The sequence below is a fragment of the Epithele typhae genome, assembly GCF_022376455.1.
Source record: "Epithele typhae strain CBS 203.58 chromosome Unknown BXZ73scaffold_8, whole genome shotgun sequence".
Taxonomy (NCBI): domain Eukaryota; kingdom Fungi; phylum Basidiomycota; class Agaricomycetes; order Polyporales; family Epitheliaceae; genus Epithele; species Epithele typhae.
Window position 1 is genome coordinate 770,870 of NW_025954199.1, and position 15,904 is coordinate 786,773.

The 15,904-nt window shown below is 53.0% G+C and overlaps 4 protein-coding genes across 4 annotated transcripts; 3 read left to right on the forward strand and 1 right to left on the reverse strand.

Moving 5' to 3' along the window:
• Positions 1 to 1,301: 1,301 nt before the first annotated feature.
• BXZ73DRAFT_75464 (uncharacterized protein) lies at positions 1,302 to 2,318 on the forward strand (the record flags this gene model as incomplete). The annotated part of the gene is made up of 4 exons (XM_048022216.1): positions 1,302 to 1,440; positions 1,512 to 1,799; positions 1,872 to 2,096; positions 2,275 to 2,318. 4 exons carry the CDS (start codon positions 1,302 to 1,304, stop codon positions 2,316 to 2,318), a joined length of 696 nt encoding a protein of 231 aa, XP_047880800.1.
• A 3,511-nt stretch (positions 2,319 to 5,829) lies between these two features.
• Positions 5,830 to 8,744, forward strand: BXZ73DRAFT_75465 (uncharacterized protein; the record flags this gene model as incomplete). Its single annotated transcript, XM_048022217.1, has 9 exons — positions 5,830 to 5,952; positions 6,009 to 6,330; positions 6,834 to 7,055; positions 7,110 to 7,176; positions 7,285 to 7,336; positions 7,471 to 7,563; positions 7,592 to 7,725; positions 7,818 to 8,204; positions 8,582 to 8,744. The coding sequence occupies 9 exons, from the start codon at positions 5,830 to 5,832 to the stop codon at positions 8,742 to 8,744; spliced, it is 1,563 nt and encodes a 520-aa protein (XP_047880801.1).
• Positions 8,745 to 10,506: 1,762 nt separating this feature from the next.
• On the reverse strand, positions 10,507 to 11,464 carry BXZ73DRAFT_42506 (uncharacterized protein; the record flags this gene model as incomplete). Its single annotated transcript, XM_048018968.1, has 4 exons — positions 10,507 to 10,701; positions 10,782 to 10,893; positions 10,941 to 11,303; positions 11,355 to 11,464. The coding sequence occupies 4 exons, from the start codon at positions 11,462 to 11,464 to the stop codon at positions 10,507 to 10,509; spliced, it is 780 nt and encodes a 259-aa protein (XP_047880802.1).
• Positions 11,465 to 12,369: 905 nt separating this feature from the next.
• Positions 12,370 to 15,814, forward strand: BXZ73DRAFT_75467 (uncharacterized protein; the record flags this gene model as incomplete). Its single annotated transcript, XM_048022218.1, has 22 exons — positions 12,370 to 12,395; positions 12,444 to 12,567; positions 12,632 to 12,864; positions 12,914 to 13,021; positions 13,070 to 13,201; positions 13,251 to 13,298; positions 13,348 to 13,392; positions 13,441 to 13,500; positions 13,551 to 13,733; positions 13,780 to 13,851; positions 13,901 to 14,057; positions 14,111 to 14,139; positions 14,188 to 14,250; positions 14,341 to 14,363; positions 14,410 to 14,503; positions 14,560 to 14,599; positions 14,698 to 15,003; positions 15,027 to 15,156; positions 15,211 to 15,231; positions 15,283 to 15,413; positions 15,441 to 15,632; positions 15,795 to 15,814. Coding segments are annotated over 22 exons (2,237 nt in total), but the record flags the coding sequence as incomplete, so codon positions are not given.
• Between the last annotated feature and the right edge of the window lie 90 nt (positions 15,815 to 15,904).

The following is a 15,904-nucleotide window of genomic DNA, read 5'->3' on the forward strand; positions in this document are numbered from 1 at the left end:
GACAGAGAGTAGATTGCGCGTAGTCAGGTAGACGTAGTAGTACAAAGGAGATTCAAGTCTGGGGAGGGAGCGCTCTAGGGCGTCGTCCTTATATACAGGGGCGAGAGTGGGGAGTCACATTATCTACGAGTCATCACCAGTCTGCATGACACAGTCCTAGTCGTAGCGACACATCATGACTAGGTACCACAGGAGGAGTCAGGACGAGTACACGATGAGTGGCGATGAGTATGTATGAGTCAGAGAGTACAGCATACGTATTTAATGGGTCTACATATCGGGGGAGCGGGGGTTATGGATGGAAATTAAATGGGGGGGCGACGTACTAGCGTTCATTATCGTAACATCAGCTCCCTCTCCTGGGGAGGGTCGTCCCGACCTTCTACGCCGGGGTCGACGCGGTCGCGTCCGCGACAGGGGCATGACCGATGCCAACGGCTGTGAGGTCCGAAGCGATCTGGATCGATACCCATCGACGTACTCCTGGAGGGGGAGGTGAGCACCCTCGTAGTTCTGGAGGATGGTGATGATCGGCTGGTCGAATTTCTCGCGGTAGACGTTCCACGGTTGGGTGTCGACGCACCTGTGGTTTCCCTCCCTGTTATACAGGGGCCCAGCAACGTGGGCCAGCGATTGTGCTAAACCTGGCCAGCCTGTCAATGTCATAAGACCTGGGCAGGTCAATAACAGCAGTATAACAGGGATTCACCTGCACTGTAAATACTTTGATGTTGTATGACAGCCAACAATATGGCACTGTTATAAGCAGCGTGGGGGTGTCACAGATGTTACCACAAGATGTAACAGAGACATCAAATGACAGCGGATTCTTTCGGCTGTTGTATTCCTCGTACAACAGCAGATTCTTTCGGCTGTCTTATCCCTCGTATGACAGCAGATTCTTTCGGCTGTCTTATCCCTCGTATGACAGCAGATTCTTTCGGCTGTCTTATCCCTCGTATGACAGCAGATTCTTTCGGCTGTCTTATCCCTCGTATGACAGCAGATTCTTCGGCTGTTGTATCCTTTGTACAACAGCGGGTCCTTTTGGCTGTCTAATCTGCCGTACAACAGCAGGTCCTTTCCGCTGTCGTATCTGTCATACAACAGCCAATTTTGTAGGCCTACAGTGGTGGATGCATCCGGCAATCACTGGCCCGTTTCAGGTGTGCTCCCACGCCCGCCATATAAGCGCCATGCCACCCATCATTGTCGTCCCCTTTGGTTTTCTATCACGCTTTTTAGATGTACGAAGTAGTGTATGATTAGAGACAAAATATATTTGTTGTGTGTTATACTACATGGTGAGTGACACGGAAAATGAGGCAGAGAAAGGCGTGCGGAGGGAGATGGCAGAGCGTGGAAGGCGTCGTGGGCGGAGGCGGGCGATGTGGGCAGAGGCGGGCGTGGAGGTGGGCAATGCGGAGCAGGCGGAGGGCGGTGCGGACGCGGATGAGGGCAAGGCAGATGCGGTGACACGGAGGAGGGTGGTGTGGATGAGGGTGGCGCAGGCGAGGCGGAGAAGGCGACGTCGGCCGGGACGACACGGAGGAAGGGGGAGCGCGACGCGGGCAGAAGAGAGGTGGAGAAGGCGGGGAGCGACGAGGGCGAACGAGGCGGCACGGCAGTAGGAGAGGCACGCGCGGAGGACGGCGATGCGGAGGCGGGCGACGCGGTGGGCGACGCGTATGCGTGGGACGTGGAGGGCTCGCGGGAGGAGGTGGATGAGGTGGTAGTGGTGGTGGTGGGCGAAACTGAGGGCCGTGATGCCGCTGCGGCGGAGGGCGACGCGTGTGGAGGTAGGTGATGCGGACGCGGGCGACGAGGAGAGCTCGCGGGAAGAGGGGCGGCCACGACACGGACGCAGGTAGGTGAGGCGGACGCGGAGGAGGGCGACGCGGGGGACACGGGCGACGTGGACGTGAACTACGTGAATGCGGGCGATGCAAAGCCGCGCGACGCGGAAGCGAGTGAGGCGGGAGGAATAGGGCGACGCAGCTGGGCGACCCGCGCGAAGGTGGGCAACGCGGAGGCGAGCGACGCGGAGGAGGATGGCGCGGTCGGGCGGCGCAGGAGAGGAGGGTGGCACGAAGGATGTGGGCGGCGCGAAGGAGGCGGTAGGGGCGGGCGGAGTAGGGCGAGGTGGGCAGCGTGGGCGGAGGGCAGCGTGGGCGGAGGGCAGCGTGGGCGGAGGGCAGCACGGAGGAGGATCGCGTGGAGGAGGAGGGCGACGCGAAGATGGGCGACGCGGAGGAGAACGACCCAAAGGCGCAGGGATCTCGGAGAGCCGGGGGGAGGAGGACGTCCTCGGCCTGTAGTAGTAGTTGTTGACAGAGCGGCAGGGGGCATGGGTGGGCGTTGAGAGTGCAGGAGGGCGGAGCGGAGGACTTACCAAAACAACGGGCGCGGTACATCGCCGTGGCCTCTCGTGCAGTGTGTTGTGAGAAGGTGGGTAGAGGTCGAGGGAGGAGGTCGAGGTCGAGGTCTGTCACCTGGTGACACCGGAGTCCAATAGCAGACGACAGTCGACCGTATGGTCGCTATCGTCTGCCTGGGCAGGGCGGCGAGGCTGGGGGCGGCGAGGCTGGTGGAGGAGAGCAAGGGGGAGGGACGCGTGGCGTGCGTCACAGCCACGCGCTGATGCGCGCCACGAGTCCTTGCCGCTCACCGAGGCGCGTCTACACAGGCGCGCATCGCACCTGCCAATAGGCTATCGCGATTCGCAACGGATGCACCTGGTCCTGGGAAATCATTGCTGCTCATGCACGTGCCCATGCACCCAAGCGCGCCCTATGCTCCCGTACTCGGAGGCGCATGCGGCGTGCCTGCCGTAGTTGTGCACACATCCGGATTCCGGCGCACCTGATATAACTTGGTAGGAGTGGGCCATTACTGGCAGAAACCGATTAATGAGATATGGAATATAATGAGAAGATATGAGAGACCTTAATAAGCTATATTGAACACCACTACTATCACTACAGACAGACATGAACAAAATATATAGCAGTTGTGCAAACATTGTGAAAGCTAGTATTAACATGCTTACTATGCATATCAAAGCCAATACAGCTACAACACCCTGTGTTATAGCTGCCCTTCTCAATTTGTGCTGTATTTGATTTTACAGAGGCAGAATACACACTATCATTCTACATAGCTAGACTACCTGAAGGGGGAACTAGAGAAGACAAAGGTGTTGCAGTCATATAGGCCTTATACATAGCTTTCTGATGCATATACAATCACCCCAAACAGATAAGAACTGAGATCACAGGAGCTATCCAAAGTTAGTAGGCACCAGTGATCATATCTACACTGTCCCTCATCTAATGTGTTTAAAGCCAAGCTGTAAGCACATTAGTAACATACTCTATAGTAGCTGCTTTCATGAATATAATCAGGATTTTAGGCAATTGATTGGATTTTACAAAGCCTGAATACCATTGTTACAACCAGCCTGCATAGCACAGCCACATGCAGAAAAAGCGGCACTAGCAGGGATTGAACCCAAGGCTCCTGGGTCCCCACCCAGGTGCTGTACCAGCTGAGCTGAGCTGAGTTTGAAAAAAGCGTTCAAAATAGGCACCTAGCTGCACTTTCAGCCACTGTGGCAGCTGTGGCAGGGGCAGGAGGGGGCAAACAGTGGCAAACAGTGTCCATATATGGAGAGAGGCATGGGAGAGGCTGCTGACAAAGATTGGGAGCACAGCCCCACCAAAAGAGGGTGGATTGAGCCAGGGCTTGTGGATGACAATTTTAGGTGGCTGGTGTGGCTTGCAGTAGCTGGCAGTGGTGGCTGTGGCTGAGAGCGAAAATAGGCGCCCAGTAGCGCTGAGATGGGCTGGGTGGCCGTCCCAGACTCTAAACATGCTGTTATGGGCTCAAAGCATACAAAATGATAAAACAAAGTACATAGATCATGTGGGCAGTGCTACTAGTACCTATCTACCAAAAATGAAGCAGATCCAACCATGGGAAAGGGATGGATGGCATGCAAGGCTTGTGGATGTAGCAGGCCGTGGGCGCCTCTGAAATAGACGCCCATGAGCGCTGTGCTAACCCACATCATCAGTATGTGTACAGAGGGGCCAAAAATGCGAAGTGGGGGATAAATGGGGGGTCTACAGAAAGAGCACACACCTGGGAGCAATCTAGCAGTGTTCTGAGAGTGATAGAGAATGGAAGGGAGGCATAGTGATGTCAAAGTACCATGGTGATGAGCAACTAGACAAACAACACTTACCTAACACCCACAGACACCCAAAGCTTACCAGAGAGTTGAAGAGAGTGCTGAATCCATCTCACACAGAACTCGGTCTGTGCTCCAACGACCAGGCCACCCGAAATGGCAATGTCGCAGGCATCCCAGGCTCAAGACCACCGCTCTAAATCGGTGCACCGAGTAGGCATGGTACAGGAGCACAGGGACTGGGGTGGGGGCATCCTCCCACTCATAAGCACTGGACTTTGGCCAAAAGCCAGGCAACAGAGGTGAAGGGTGGATGAGAGTCCCCCAAGAGAGGAGGAGGAGTGCAGCAGCGATGAGAGTGCACTGCTGGTGCTTATGTAACACTTTTCTCACACACCATATTAGGCAACTGCATCTGGGAACATTGCTTGACTCTCTATTGCTCATCTCTTGTCCGTTTCTTATGATTTAAACTATGCCAAGTACGTATTCAAAGTGGCGTTTGAATGGTGTATGTTACATAAGCATATTCCAGGCACAGTGCTATAACCCAGTCAACACTGCCAAGCAGTAGTTGCTACAGTATAGCAGCTGCAATGCACAATACACAACACAACATATACTGTCTTGTAGCCCTTCAAAGAGGTGTTCTAATGCACCTACATATATAGTGATTGGTTCAGAAACCAGCTTATAACTAGTCATACACTGTCCATATAGTGTTCTACTAGTGTTACTCAACCTATTGCACAGCATCTGCTTCCCGTATCACATGATATGCACCGTTAGGTTAAGCTCGTCAATACGTATCCAAAAACCCCACAATCATCCCAAACGGACAACATCTGAGCTTATACCAGCAGTTACAACATATGAGCCATATGTTGTAGACCCCATTACACCCCACCCACTATGTATAAATAAGTGCCTCTTTCATAATCGTACCAACCACTATGAGGACTAGGTTCACAAATATAATCAGCATTTTAGGGAATTGATCTGATTTACTAGTAGGCAGATGTGGGTGTAGTAGGCAGGGGCAGGGCGCTACAGCCACTGGGCGTCAAATAACTTGCGGAAGCCTCACTTTTCTGAAATCAGCCCTTCAAAATTCGAATCAATTACGATAAATCTTGAGTATATTCATAGTAGTAGTCCCATAGACTCTGACTGAAGCCCCAAAGAGCGCCCATCTCAGTCTAGTTGAATATGTATAGACACTAACAGACCCTACAAAGTGTATCAGGGAGTGAAGCGCTGGTCCCAGGTGGCAGTGCAAACCCAGCGCTACTGAAACCCTACAGGGGGACCCTAACCCAGAGCTAGGGTGATGGGAGTAAGTAGAGAACCTATGCGTGGGAAGTGGCTGTGCTATTGAAAAGTAACAAAAATCCCAGAGACTAGCATTTTCCGTGTGTCGCGCGTCGCAGTCTGAGCCCACCCCATAAAGAACGATTCATTCGTACCTCATTAATCGTAACTACAAGAATCATTCCTTCTCTCACATCGACTTCCTCGAGTTCACTCAGAAGTGGTATATTCCTTCACGTTCAGCCACCATGTAAGACTTTGCAGAGTTGCCACACCAGCAATTCCACCATATCAAGTCTTTGTTGTCGCTTTCCTTTGCCGATCTCATGTGGGACGACTGCGAAGATGAGCTCAGATGCGAGACTTTCGATGCAGCTGCCAGGTTAAAGATTAGGTCGTTGACCTTCGACCATTTCTATTATCCTGCGAATGGTTTCGAAGACATCTTGGTACGTTTTTCACTATTTTGCACTCATTTTAGACTAATTCTTATTTTCATACGTAGTCGACCATGCCCCAGAGGTTCTCTCCCATCCCTCTCATTCATCTCAGCATCAGATTCGTTCCAGATCTGTTTAAAGACCTTGCCATGGATCCCCTCACAGCGTGCAAGAGGCTAGGGCAGAAGCTGGCAGAGTTCATTCCTACCCTCATGGTTCTGGAACTGGAGGTTCTTGACGCAGATGACGATGAAGAAAGAGTCGTTCAGTGGTGGAGAATCGAGCGTCGAGAGGAGGTCCCACGGTTGGAAGAGATATGGAGTGAGGTTGGGGAGGCAGCTGTTCAGTTGATTCAGAGGAAGGCCTTCAAGCTGCAGGCTCTGGAAGGTTTGTTTTTTATTGCTCGTACTTGCGCAGACTCTGATAGTATCAACAGAACTCTTTATTACTCGGGATGTCTACTAAGCATTGTAAAAGTAAGACTTATAGCTATTAGATGGTGTCTAGTACAAGGTGTGGGCTAAGGGATAAGCCCTGCAGCATCTGGTATGTTGTCGAGAGAGACGGCGGAACGTGGGTAGGCCACACTGAGGGAGGAGGATTGGGGCAGCGCGCAGGAGAGACGGGCACAAGTAGTGATCACCACGGGTCACCCCCGGGTAATCTTGAGTCGACCTGTACCCGGACCCGTGAAACCCGGACCCGTGAGCTCACGGGTCAGGGTACGCTCGGGTACAGCGCTTACGACCACGGGTCAGTCACGTGTGACGGCCGGAGTCGGCGCTCGCGCGCAGCTTGCCAGTCGGTGACTTCTCCTTCCCCACCTCTGTTTGTTTGCTCCTGTCACCCCGCCTCACTCAAATGATCCTGCTGAACTTAAGGAGATGCAGTGGAGGTGATGTGGCGATCATCGGCTCGGTGGGAGTGTGATAAACGGGTGAGCTTTCATTACATCTTTCAATGCGCGATGTGGAGGGGCGGCTTTTCAAAACAACACGCAATGGACGTCCTCGACCACCTCTGGGCCCACCGCGAGTCCACCTCTGGCTGGCCTATTGAGAGCCACGAGGACGTTCTCGCCCCCTGGCTCTACTGGTTATCCTTCACCCCCGGTACGTCTCCCCTCCCCTTTGCGCTCTTCCCCGCGATCTTTATACCTCACACAGAAAAACTCGCTACCTGCTCGCCCGCCCTCCGCACTATGCTTGCAAATCACGTCGGGTCGTACACCATGTATGGCTTCCGTTACCCCCCTTCCTCACCCCCACAACAACTTCTGTGATTCCCTCTCCACCATGGCGACTGGGACTTGCGTGTGTGGCCCTCCCTGACCATGCGCAGGGGCAGCGGGCAGGCGTGGAGCGACCGGATGATGAGCCTGAGGGCGTGGCAGGTGAACAACTGGGAGCGGTGGACGGCGTGCCCCTCGGTGGCCTCAAGTTCACGCTCGGCTCTCTGTCCGGGCTCTAGGTTGTGAGTTTCTCGCCTTCCATGGCCTCTTTCGGCACTCACGCTTGGACGGCGTAGGACGGGGCCACGGACGGGCACACGCTTGCCGTGCACGCGAGGCTAGAGAACTCGCCATTCTCGGCCACGGCCCATCCCCTCTTCTTGACCTCTGTGAGCACCACCGTGTACCCCCGCCCAGCCCCTCCCGTTCCGGGAGCCGAGTGATGCGATGGACGAGCTGAACGCGTACCGCGCCCACTCCTTCCTGGACGCATACGCCATCAAGCACACAGGGCGCGCGCGTGGCGGGAGGTGCAAGGTGGACATGTGGAGGTGGGGCACGCCGGAGCGGGTGTATGAGACCTGCAGGGAGGGGAGAGGAACTCACATGCGCCGAAGACGTGCGAGATGTGCGTGGTGAACAGGGAGGAGGAGAATGCCGAGGTGCAGGCGTGGAAGGCGGAGATCTTGGCGAGGAGGGCGGTGGAGGGCGATGAAGACGAAAACACGGACCTCGACGTTGAACTAGACGGCAACGACGACAACCGCCACTCCGACCACCACCATGACCACGAGATGGACGACACGCAAGGCGGAGCGGCACATATCGACCGTGTGCACCGACAGGTCCAGGACGGGCTCGACACGGACATTGAAGAGCTCATCGACGCGGTCTCGAGCAAGGACGACGAAGAACACAAGCCGGAGGATGCGCCCTCGCGCGCGCGAGCCCGACAGACTCGGACATGGACATCGGGCGGACGTGCTCTGAGGTCGAAGACGTCTTCATCACCGGCGAGGTTGCTTCTTTGGTCCGCTCTCCTTTGCTGACCCGTTTTCTCCCCAGTGCGCGCTCTGGTGACCTCTCCCTCCCTCCTCCTTTGTTGTCTAGTCTCCTCTTCTCTCTCCGCTTCTCTCCTCCCTTGTTATCCCCTGCACGCACGCACGCACGCACGCACGCACAGACCCTTCCGCAATACGCACAAGCCTGGTGAGCCTACACGCTCTACGGCCGTGTCTACCCCTGGGATGGCCTTGTCGTCCTCGTCTGCGTCCAGATCCCGCCAGCGGGCGGCGGCGGCGCGAGTGGCAGCATCGTCTGTGCCCCCCCCCCCCCCGGGTGTGAGCGGTGTGCGCACTGGCGAGCTCCGTCTCCTTCAACTTCTTCTGAACTCATTCGGGGTGGCAGTCACATATGCCAGAACGAGCTGAACCGGCGCGTCCTGGCTGCTACGCTCTCGGCCTGTGCCTGCGCTTCCAGCGCGCGCGCGTCTGCCACCGCCGTGGCCCGTGACGTCCACAAGCGGGAGCGTGAGCACCTCCAGGCGCGCGCGCACCGCATGCCGTCGTGAGGTCGGCCGCGGCGAGGAGTGAGGGGACTTTCGGGTACGCTTCGCGCTCACGCGTGTCGTCATTGTCACTGCCGTACGAGACGAGGAAGCATGTACATGAACTTTGTCGCCTTCGCCTTCGCCCTGTTTTGAGGTGCGTGCGGGGTGGCAATTACATCCTGCGCAGGCTTTGTGTGCGCAGTGCGCGCGGCTCTTGTTCCCCCATCCACATATGATACCTCCTGACTTGATCCACCACTATTCATTACATGTATAATGCACCCCGAGCCTACGGGTCACCACGGGTTGCCGAGGGTTCACCCTGCGGGTCGTGTATCAAGCTTGGTATTCCTGAATCTAAGCAATTTAAGCTTGTACATATGAGAGACAATAGGCGTATGGTGTGTAAGAGACCAAGTATGTATAGTAGCGCTACACTGAAGAGACAAGTACAGCTGATATAACACCATTGTCAGAGACCTGTGGCTTAACTTTGCCGTAAAAAGAGAACCAGTCAGAGGACTTTCCGTAACGACATACACTGCAAGTCTTTCCAAGCACTGAAGAGAAGATCTGGTATACAGCGTTTGCGTTCTGCCAAGGGTCCAATAGCACTATAGCATCCTTCTCATGCAAGATAACACGAACCTCTGAAGACGTCTCCATCCTGCACCTAGTCTGGATAAGTGGAAGCTCATAAGAAGCTTGCCCACCAGGTGTACCCGATTTTCCACTCTCTCCATGTAGTCCTTCATCGTCTCCTTCTCCCTGGCCTTCTCTGTCTCCTTGCGCCAATCCTCCATCTCCGACAACTCCAGCCTTCTGAGTCGCTCTTTCGTAACCGTGTGATGGCGGCAAGCCTAACGTAGTCCTCCCCCTCCAGCTTCAGGAGCTTCTTCGGCTGAAACTTCTGAGGAAGTCTGCCTCCGTCTTCTCGATTGGACCCCAGTAGAGCTGACCGGGTGGCTGTAGGTAGAAGAGCTCACAGTTCCAACCGGGGGAGTGACTCGGGAAGGGGTTCGGAATGGGAATGGAAATCTGGGAAGGCAGAGATGGATGCAGAAGGTGTAGGTGGAGTGGAAGCAATAGAGGACTTGAGAGAGGCTGGTCTCAAAGCGATGGGGATCGGCATTGGGATGAGGGCAGAATTCAGGGTATTGCATGACAGGTGTTCAAACGGACTTTGCCTAGTTTCTCCACATTGCGAGGAACTTTGACCATCTCTTGGTGGTAGGATTCCCCTTGTTTTCAAACTTGTGCCATTTGTCCCTTCTGGGATTCCGAACAGCTGATCCACCGATCAACGATCGAAGCTGGGGACAGGCGGCTTCTATGGAGCTATAAAAGTGGTGGTACCGCTCCCAAAGGGCGATCAGGATGTTCCGATCCAGATATAGCATGCCTCGGTCATCGGTTTTGATGCCGCCAATCCAACGGAGAACGGATGGTGTGAGCTTGCTCAGGCCGTAGGAGGTCAAGGAGTCCCAACAAACGTCCGATACAGAGAGTTCGCACTGGCGATGACTGCTAAGGATCTGGCCAGAAGAGGTGGTGTGTGGAAAGAGTCCAGTCTCCATGATGTGTGCAGTGGATGAATAGAATGTGGTTGGAACAATGCTGCAGTGATAGCTTCTCGATAGTCTCTCGATATTCAGATTCAAAGATCACGTGTTCTCATTCAAGTCGATATTCAGATTCAAGAATCACGTGTTCACATTCACATTCATGCACCGAGAAGAGAAGCTCAATTCACTAGAAGAAGCACATGCCAACTCTACATCTTCTACCCAGCCATAGGCACATCTGTCTGAGATACAACTGCACTGTCCTGCAAGTCACTATCGTCCAAGCGCATACGCTTCAACACAGAGTCTGTGTCATCTTCCTCGCTGTCGCCGTAGCCGACCTTGCGCTTCAAAGTACGTCTGGGAGACTTGGCACGCTTTGTCAAAGCTGCAATTGAAGCTAGATTGAAGTCCTATAATCAAATCAGCAAGCACGCTCCAAGTGAGAATCAGCATATAGCACTCACCTTCTTGACAGTACGGTCTAGAACACAGATCGAACATAGCTTAGGAACAAAGATGTGCGAACCACTGTGAAAGCGATCTGTAGCTCAACTAGGTTTGAGATGTTGATCTGGTGAGGCTTGATCTTTGTGTATGTTGCCCTAAACAACGTCAGCTATGGTTGGCTTCATAGCAACCTGGCACGTACTTGGACTCCTTCATTGTACGCTCCCAGTACTGAACTGCATTGTCGGTAGTGTGAACATGATCACGCAGAGCTGGTCGGAGAACATTGAAGGGGTCCACGACATCTGCCAAGTCCACAATCTCATCGTCTCCAACCTCCTTTCCCCTACTCAGGAGACGGTTACCGAACTGGATAGCCAGGTGGCCTGAGCGATCAAAAGGGGTCCACTCTCGAAGTCGTCCATGAAGAGTCTCGATAAGGCGCTGATAGACTTGGTAGACGCAGACCGCACCCTGTACCGCGTCTTGGAACAGGCCCTCACCAAGGCCAGAGATAACGACTGACTGGCTAAGACCAATGATCCGATGATTGGACCGAGGAACACTGGAAGCAGACAGGTGAACTCAGGTACGCATCACAATACACAAAACTCACTCCATCTTCCGAATAGGAGGGAGATTGGCCTCTACGAGATATCCTTGGATCGACAGGATAAGCTCCTCGATAGGCTCTTCAGGAGACGCTCGTTGATGGATGAGCGTCATCCGCACTCCGTTCGCCACGTCCACCACCTCTCCAATCGCATTGAGAATGCTGGGCTACCATGCACGGTATGAGATTTGTTCCAGTGCTGCACAATCCAAAACTCACCTCTTTGATGCTCTGAAGCTGCTTGTATGGAGCCTCTGCCTCACTAGGCTCACATCTCCTGCTTAAGCATTCTCGCTGCACCACACAGAAGCGCATTAGATCAAGTCAGAACCAAACACTCTCTACTCACCATATTTGGCCTCATCTAAAGCCAGCTGAGCAGCGTAAAGCATAGGGGATAGCAAAGAGGAGGTGAAGTAGATGTTTGCGATAGTTGGTTGAAGGTGAGGAGCCCTTCATCCCCTTTTCGTCTAATCTCCGTGTTTTCTCAACACGTGAACAGGAATTTCCAACTGTTTGTTTGTGCATGGTCTAGATTCTTTGGAACGTGCTCTGGCGGTGCGTCATTATTGATCGGGATAAGCTCATCCGAAGAGCGGTACAACATCGGACTTTGCTTATTTTCAATGCCCCATCCGTGTCTTCCCTCCCTTCTTCTGCATGTTGGGTGTCATTCAAAGCTACTTCTTTCTGCTACATGTCACTGAACTGTATAGGGTCACTGTTGTATGGGACTATGCAACAGTGAGCCAAGTGCTGGCAGACTCGCTTGAGTATAGCCGACGGTCTAAATAGCCGCATAGGCGGATTCAGGAACTGCTGAGAAATTCAGAGTGGGCTGGTGGGACGATGTGCACGGACCAAGGGACAAATAAACAGCATCACAGTGCTGTATATAAACCTAGGCAGACGCGCTGTCGTCCACACACTCTCTCTCTCTTTCTTGCTCCCATTCTCGCTTCCTCTAATCACTCCCAATCACACTCCTTTCCGATACCCGCTCCTTTATACACTCACTATGGCCAAGACTCGTGCCTCTGCCACGTATGTGATTCCTTTCATTCGTATGCCAGGCTAATACGTTTATTATAGGTCTAAGAAAACAGTAACCCCAACCAAGCGTGGTCGAGCTGCCTCCTCCCCCGTACCATCTACGCGCGATGAGTCCCCTTCCCCTTCCCCTGATCATGGGGGTGAAGAAGGAGACCTTGACGATGTATGTGCTACCATATGTGTTTATATTCTTTATACTCATTCACAGTTGCAGCACCATCAAAAAGCCTCGAGAAGGTCGTCCTCGGAAGCCCCAGGCTCTGGTGATGAGGCTGAGCGGCAGCCTGCTCCGTCTGGTAGACAGACTGCCAAAAGCACTGGTCGCGGTGGAAGGCGTGGCACTGGATCTCGCAAGGCCTCGCTACACAAAGCGCAACCCTTCTCTCTCCCCTACTCCCACTCGTTCTCAGGCTCACCAGGATTCTACACCTTTGGCTGGGGATGAGAAAGAGGTTCAACGGTGCGCACATTCACTTCTCAGACCACTATTGTTACTAACTTTGTTTCAGGATCACCAAAAGCTTCATTTCAAACGAGGCTGATGACGTTCATCGCCACTCTGAGACTTCAGAGGATGAAGGTTCCGATCAGGACAAGTACTGCGAGATCGACACCTCGTGAGTCTTATTTACTTGGCTTACACTGCTTGCTTACTTCAAGTTCAGGTTGAAGGTGAAGGAGCTGCAGGCTGCTAGGGCTCGTCGAGAATCCCAGCAGGCTGAGAAGATGGCTGGCATCTCCTCTGACGATGGCGATTACCATGTGCGTGTTCCTGACAATCAGAAGACGCCTAGGAAGTAAGTAATTTGTTTAAGTTGTGCTACTAGTGCTCACGCTCAGCTGTAGGAAGCCTTCTATGGGAAAGCTGAACGTCTCTCCAAAGTCTCCGTCTCCGTAAGTCTATTCCTTTATACGCTCAACCACTGGCTTACCTTTGTTATAGGCAAAAGCCTAGACACCCCTCAGCTTCCAAGCCTGTGGTCGAGATGTGAGCAATGTGCCTTTATATTCATGCATTCTTACTCATATGTACTAGCACTATGACACCCCGTGGGCGTCAGCAGCGTCGCACCAAGTCAGAGTCGCACATCACTCAGTAAGTTCAGTATATTGTGACATCATATGTATACTTACATATTCTCCCAGCTTGACGCCAACCAAGCGTGGCAAGGCAGCCCAACTCAGGCCCCAGGCTGAGGACTCAGACGATGACATCATGTCTGAATTTGAGTTGGAGGCGGCTGGGGGGGCTGAAGACGCTATGGATATTGATGACGAGGACTCTAACCCAGATGCTCTCTACGTGCTCAGTCCTGACCACACCACCAAGTACGTATTCAGTTTGTTAGTGAACACAATTGCTCATGCTTTCCAGTGGCACACCGAGCAAGAAGCTTGCAAGCAAGATGTCCTCGATCAAGATGAAAGACAGGACTCCTTCGACTAGGTACAATTCTCAAATTTGTGTTTGATATCGTGCTTATTATGCCCTCTAGCTCGACTCCAACCAAGAAGAGAAACGTCAAGGTGCAAGCTGACAGCTTGGTTGACACTGCCTCCCGTGCTAGTGGTAGTCTTGTATCTGCTTTCAAGGCGGCAGGCAAGCGCTCCAAGTCTTCTGAAGATGAAGGCAGTGATGACGCTCTCAAGTATGTATCTTCTCCCTGTTCTTTGGTACACACTTCTGACATATTTCCATATTCCAGAACGTCTCCCACAAAAAGGCCCGCTTCTCGTAAGCTTCTCATTTATAGTGCTCAGATCTCTGCTAACATCTGTGTAGAATCAAGTACAAGTCTGCGTCAACCCAGACCACAGACCTGTCGGAAGTGAAAGTTGAACGCCTGTGAGTTACTCTATCTAGCTTACTCCTAGTGGTGCTCTCGCTGACATTGCACTGCTTATCAGGGTGTTGCCTAAGCCTCTCAACATGCAGAAGCTCAAGGACAAGGCCTCAAAGTGAGTCATTTTTAGTTGCAGTAACTTCTACTCACACTTCTTACAGATCGGTACCGCACGAGCTTTGGGGTGTTCAGCAGTCATCGACAGGAGCACCACGATCACAACATCCGCCATGGGCTGCCTGACTTTGAGAATGAGTGAGTCATGTTTTTTAATTCTAATTAGGACTCCTTTGCTGACTTTTCTGTTGTAGCGGCAAGACGTACATGGTGAACTACATTCACCCACTGCATGTGAGCCCCACTAGTAGGCTTCTGACTCGAAGCACTACCCCACGGTGCATCCAACGTATGTATAATTCAATCAAATCCTGCAGATTTATACTCATCAGGTGTTCACTAGGATCTTTTACAAGACGTTGGCCAACACTGGCGACGGCATGAAGGTCTTCAATATTGGATGCGCTGACCCTAAGTTCTTCAAGAAGGTCTCCAAGTTCAAGGCTAACTCGTACTATCTGTGTTTCGACAACCTGGCTCTTGGCAACAACATAGCTATTGGCTATGCTGTTGGCATGGTGATCAGAGCGCACACGGAGAACAACGGGGAGTTCCAGTTTGGTGCCACGTCGTTATACGGCAAAGGCATTCACCTTGAGCTGCTCGGCAAGGCTGATAATGCTCGACTGGGTCCTTTTGTCCTTCGTGCATGGACTACCAGGAAGCAACGATCGCCACTGGTGAAACTGCGCTCTTGAAGAATGATGAGCTTGTTAGCCAGGGTTGCTTCTGGGCACACTCTGCGTTGCACAACCCTGAACGTGCAAGTACCATGACACCTCGGCCTAAAAGTGAGTTGCTTGCTCTATTTGCTCTGCGATACTGAGTCGGTGCTTTTGTCACAGGGTCAATCTCTGGTCCTGTCCGTGAGTGCATATTTTTGTCTGCACTGATGCAGTGACTAATTTAGAGTGCAGCGAAGAGCATCCACCTCAGCTCAGATGAGGACGACGAGGAAGTGGGTTCCTCTAGTCGCTCTGTGCGGCAGTCTGATCCCATCAAGGATCTGAGTGACACGGTGAAGTCGTATCACTCGCCGATGCCACCTGTAAGTTCTCCATTACACACATTGAAGCGCTTCAAGTGCTTACTCTGTGCTTTCAGACCCAGTTGGGACGCCACTGCGCACTTCCAGAAGGAAGACAGAGTCGAGAGCTATCTCCTCAACAGCCTCAGTTGCTCCCTCGCTGCCTTCCTGGTGAGGGTGGTGAACCACTCCAGCCTCACGATCTGGCTGTCGTCTACTTCACCTGCAACTCTTACTCTAGTAAGAGTGGCAGTGACAATAAGCCTTCAATTGGCTTCAACCTTGCGGTGCAGTGAAGATCGCCTCTCATGTGTCGTTTGAGGAGAGCACCTAGTGCGCTGGTTGTCTTTTGCAGATCGTCATCTCCCTGTGCATGCTGATACCAGACTTGTGTTTTGGCAGATTGTCGTCTCCCTGTGCATGTATGTCGTGCTACACTTATACCCACTACCACATGCATCTCTCGCTCTCTCCTACCTTGTTTCTCTGGTATCTTGTGGACATCCCTATGT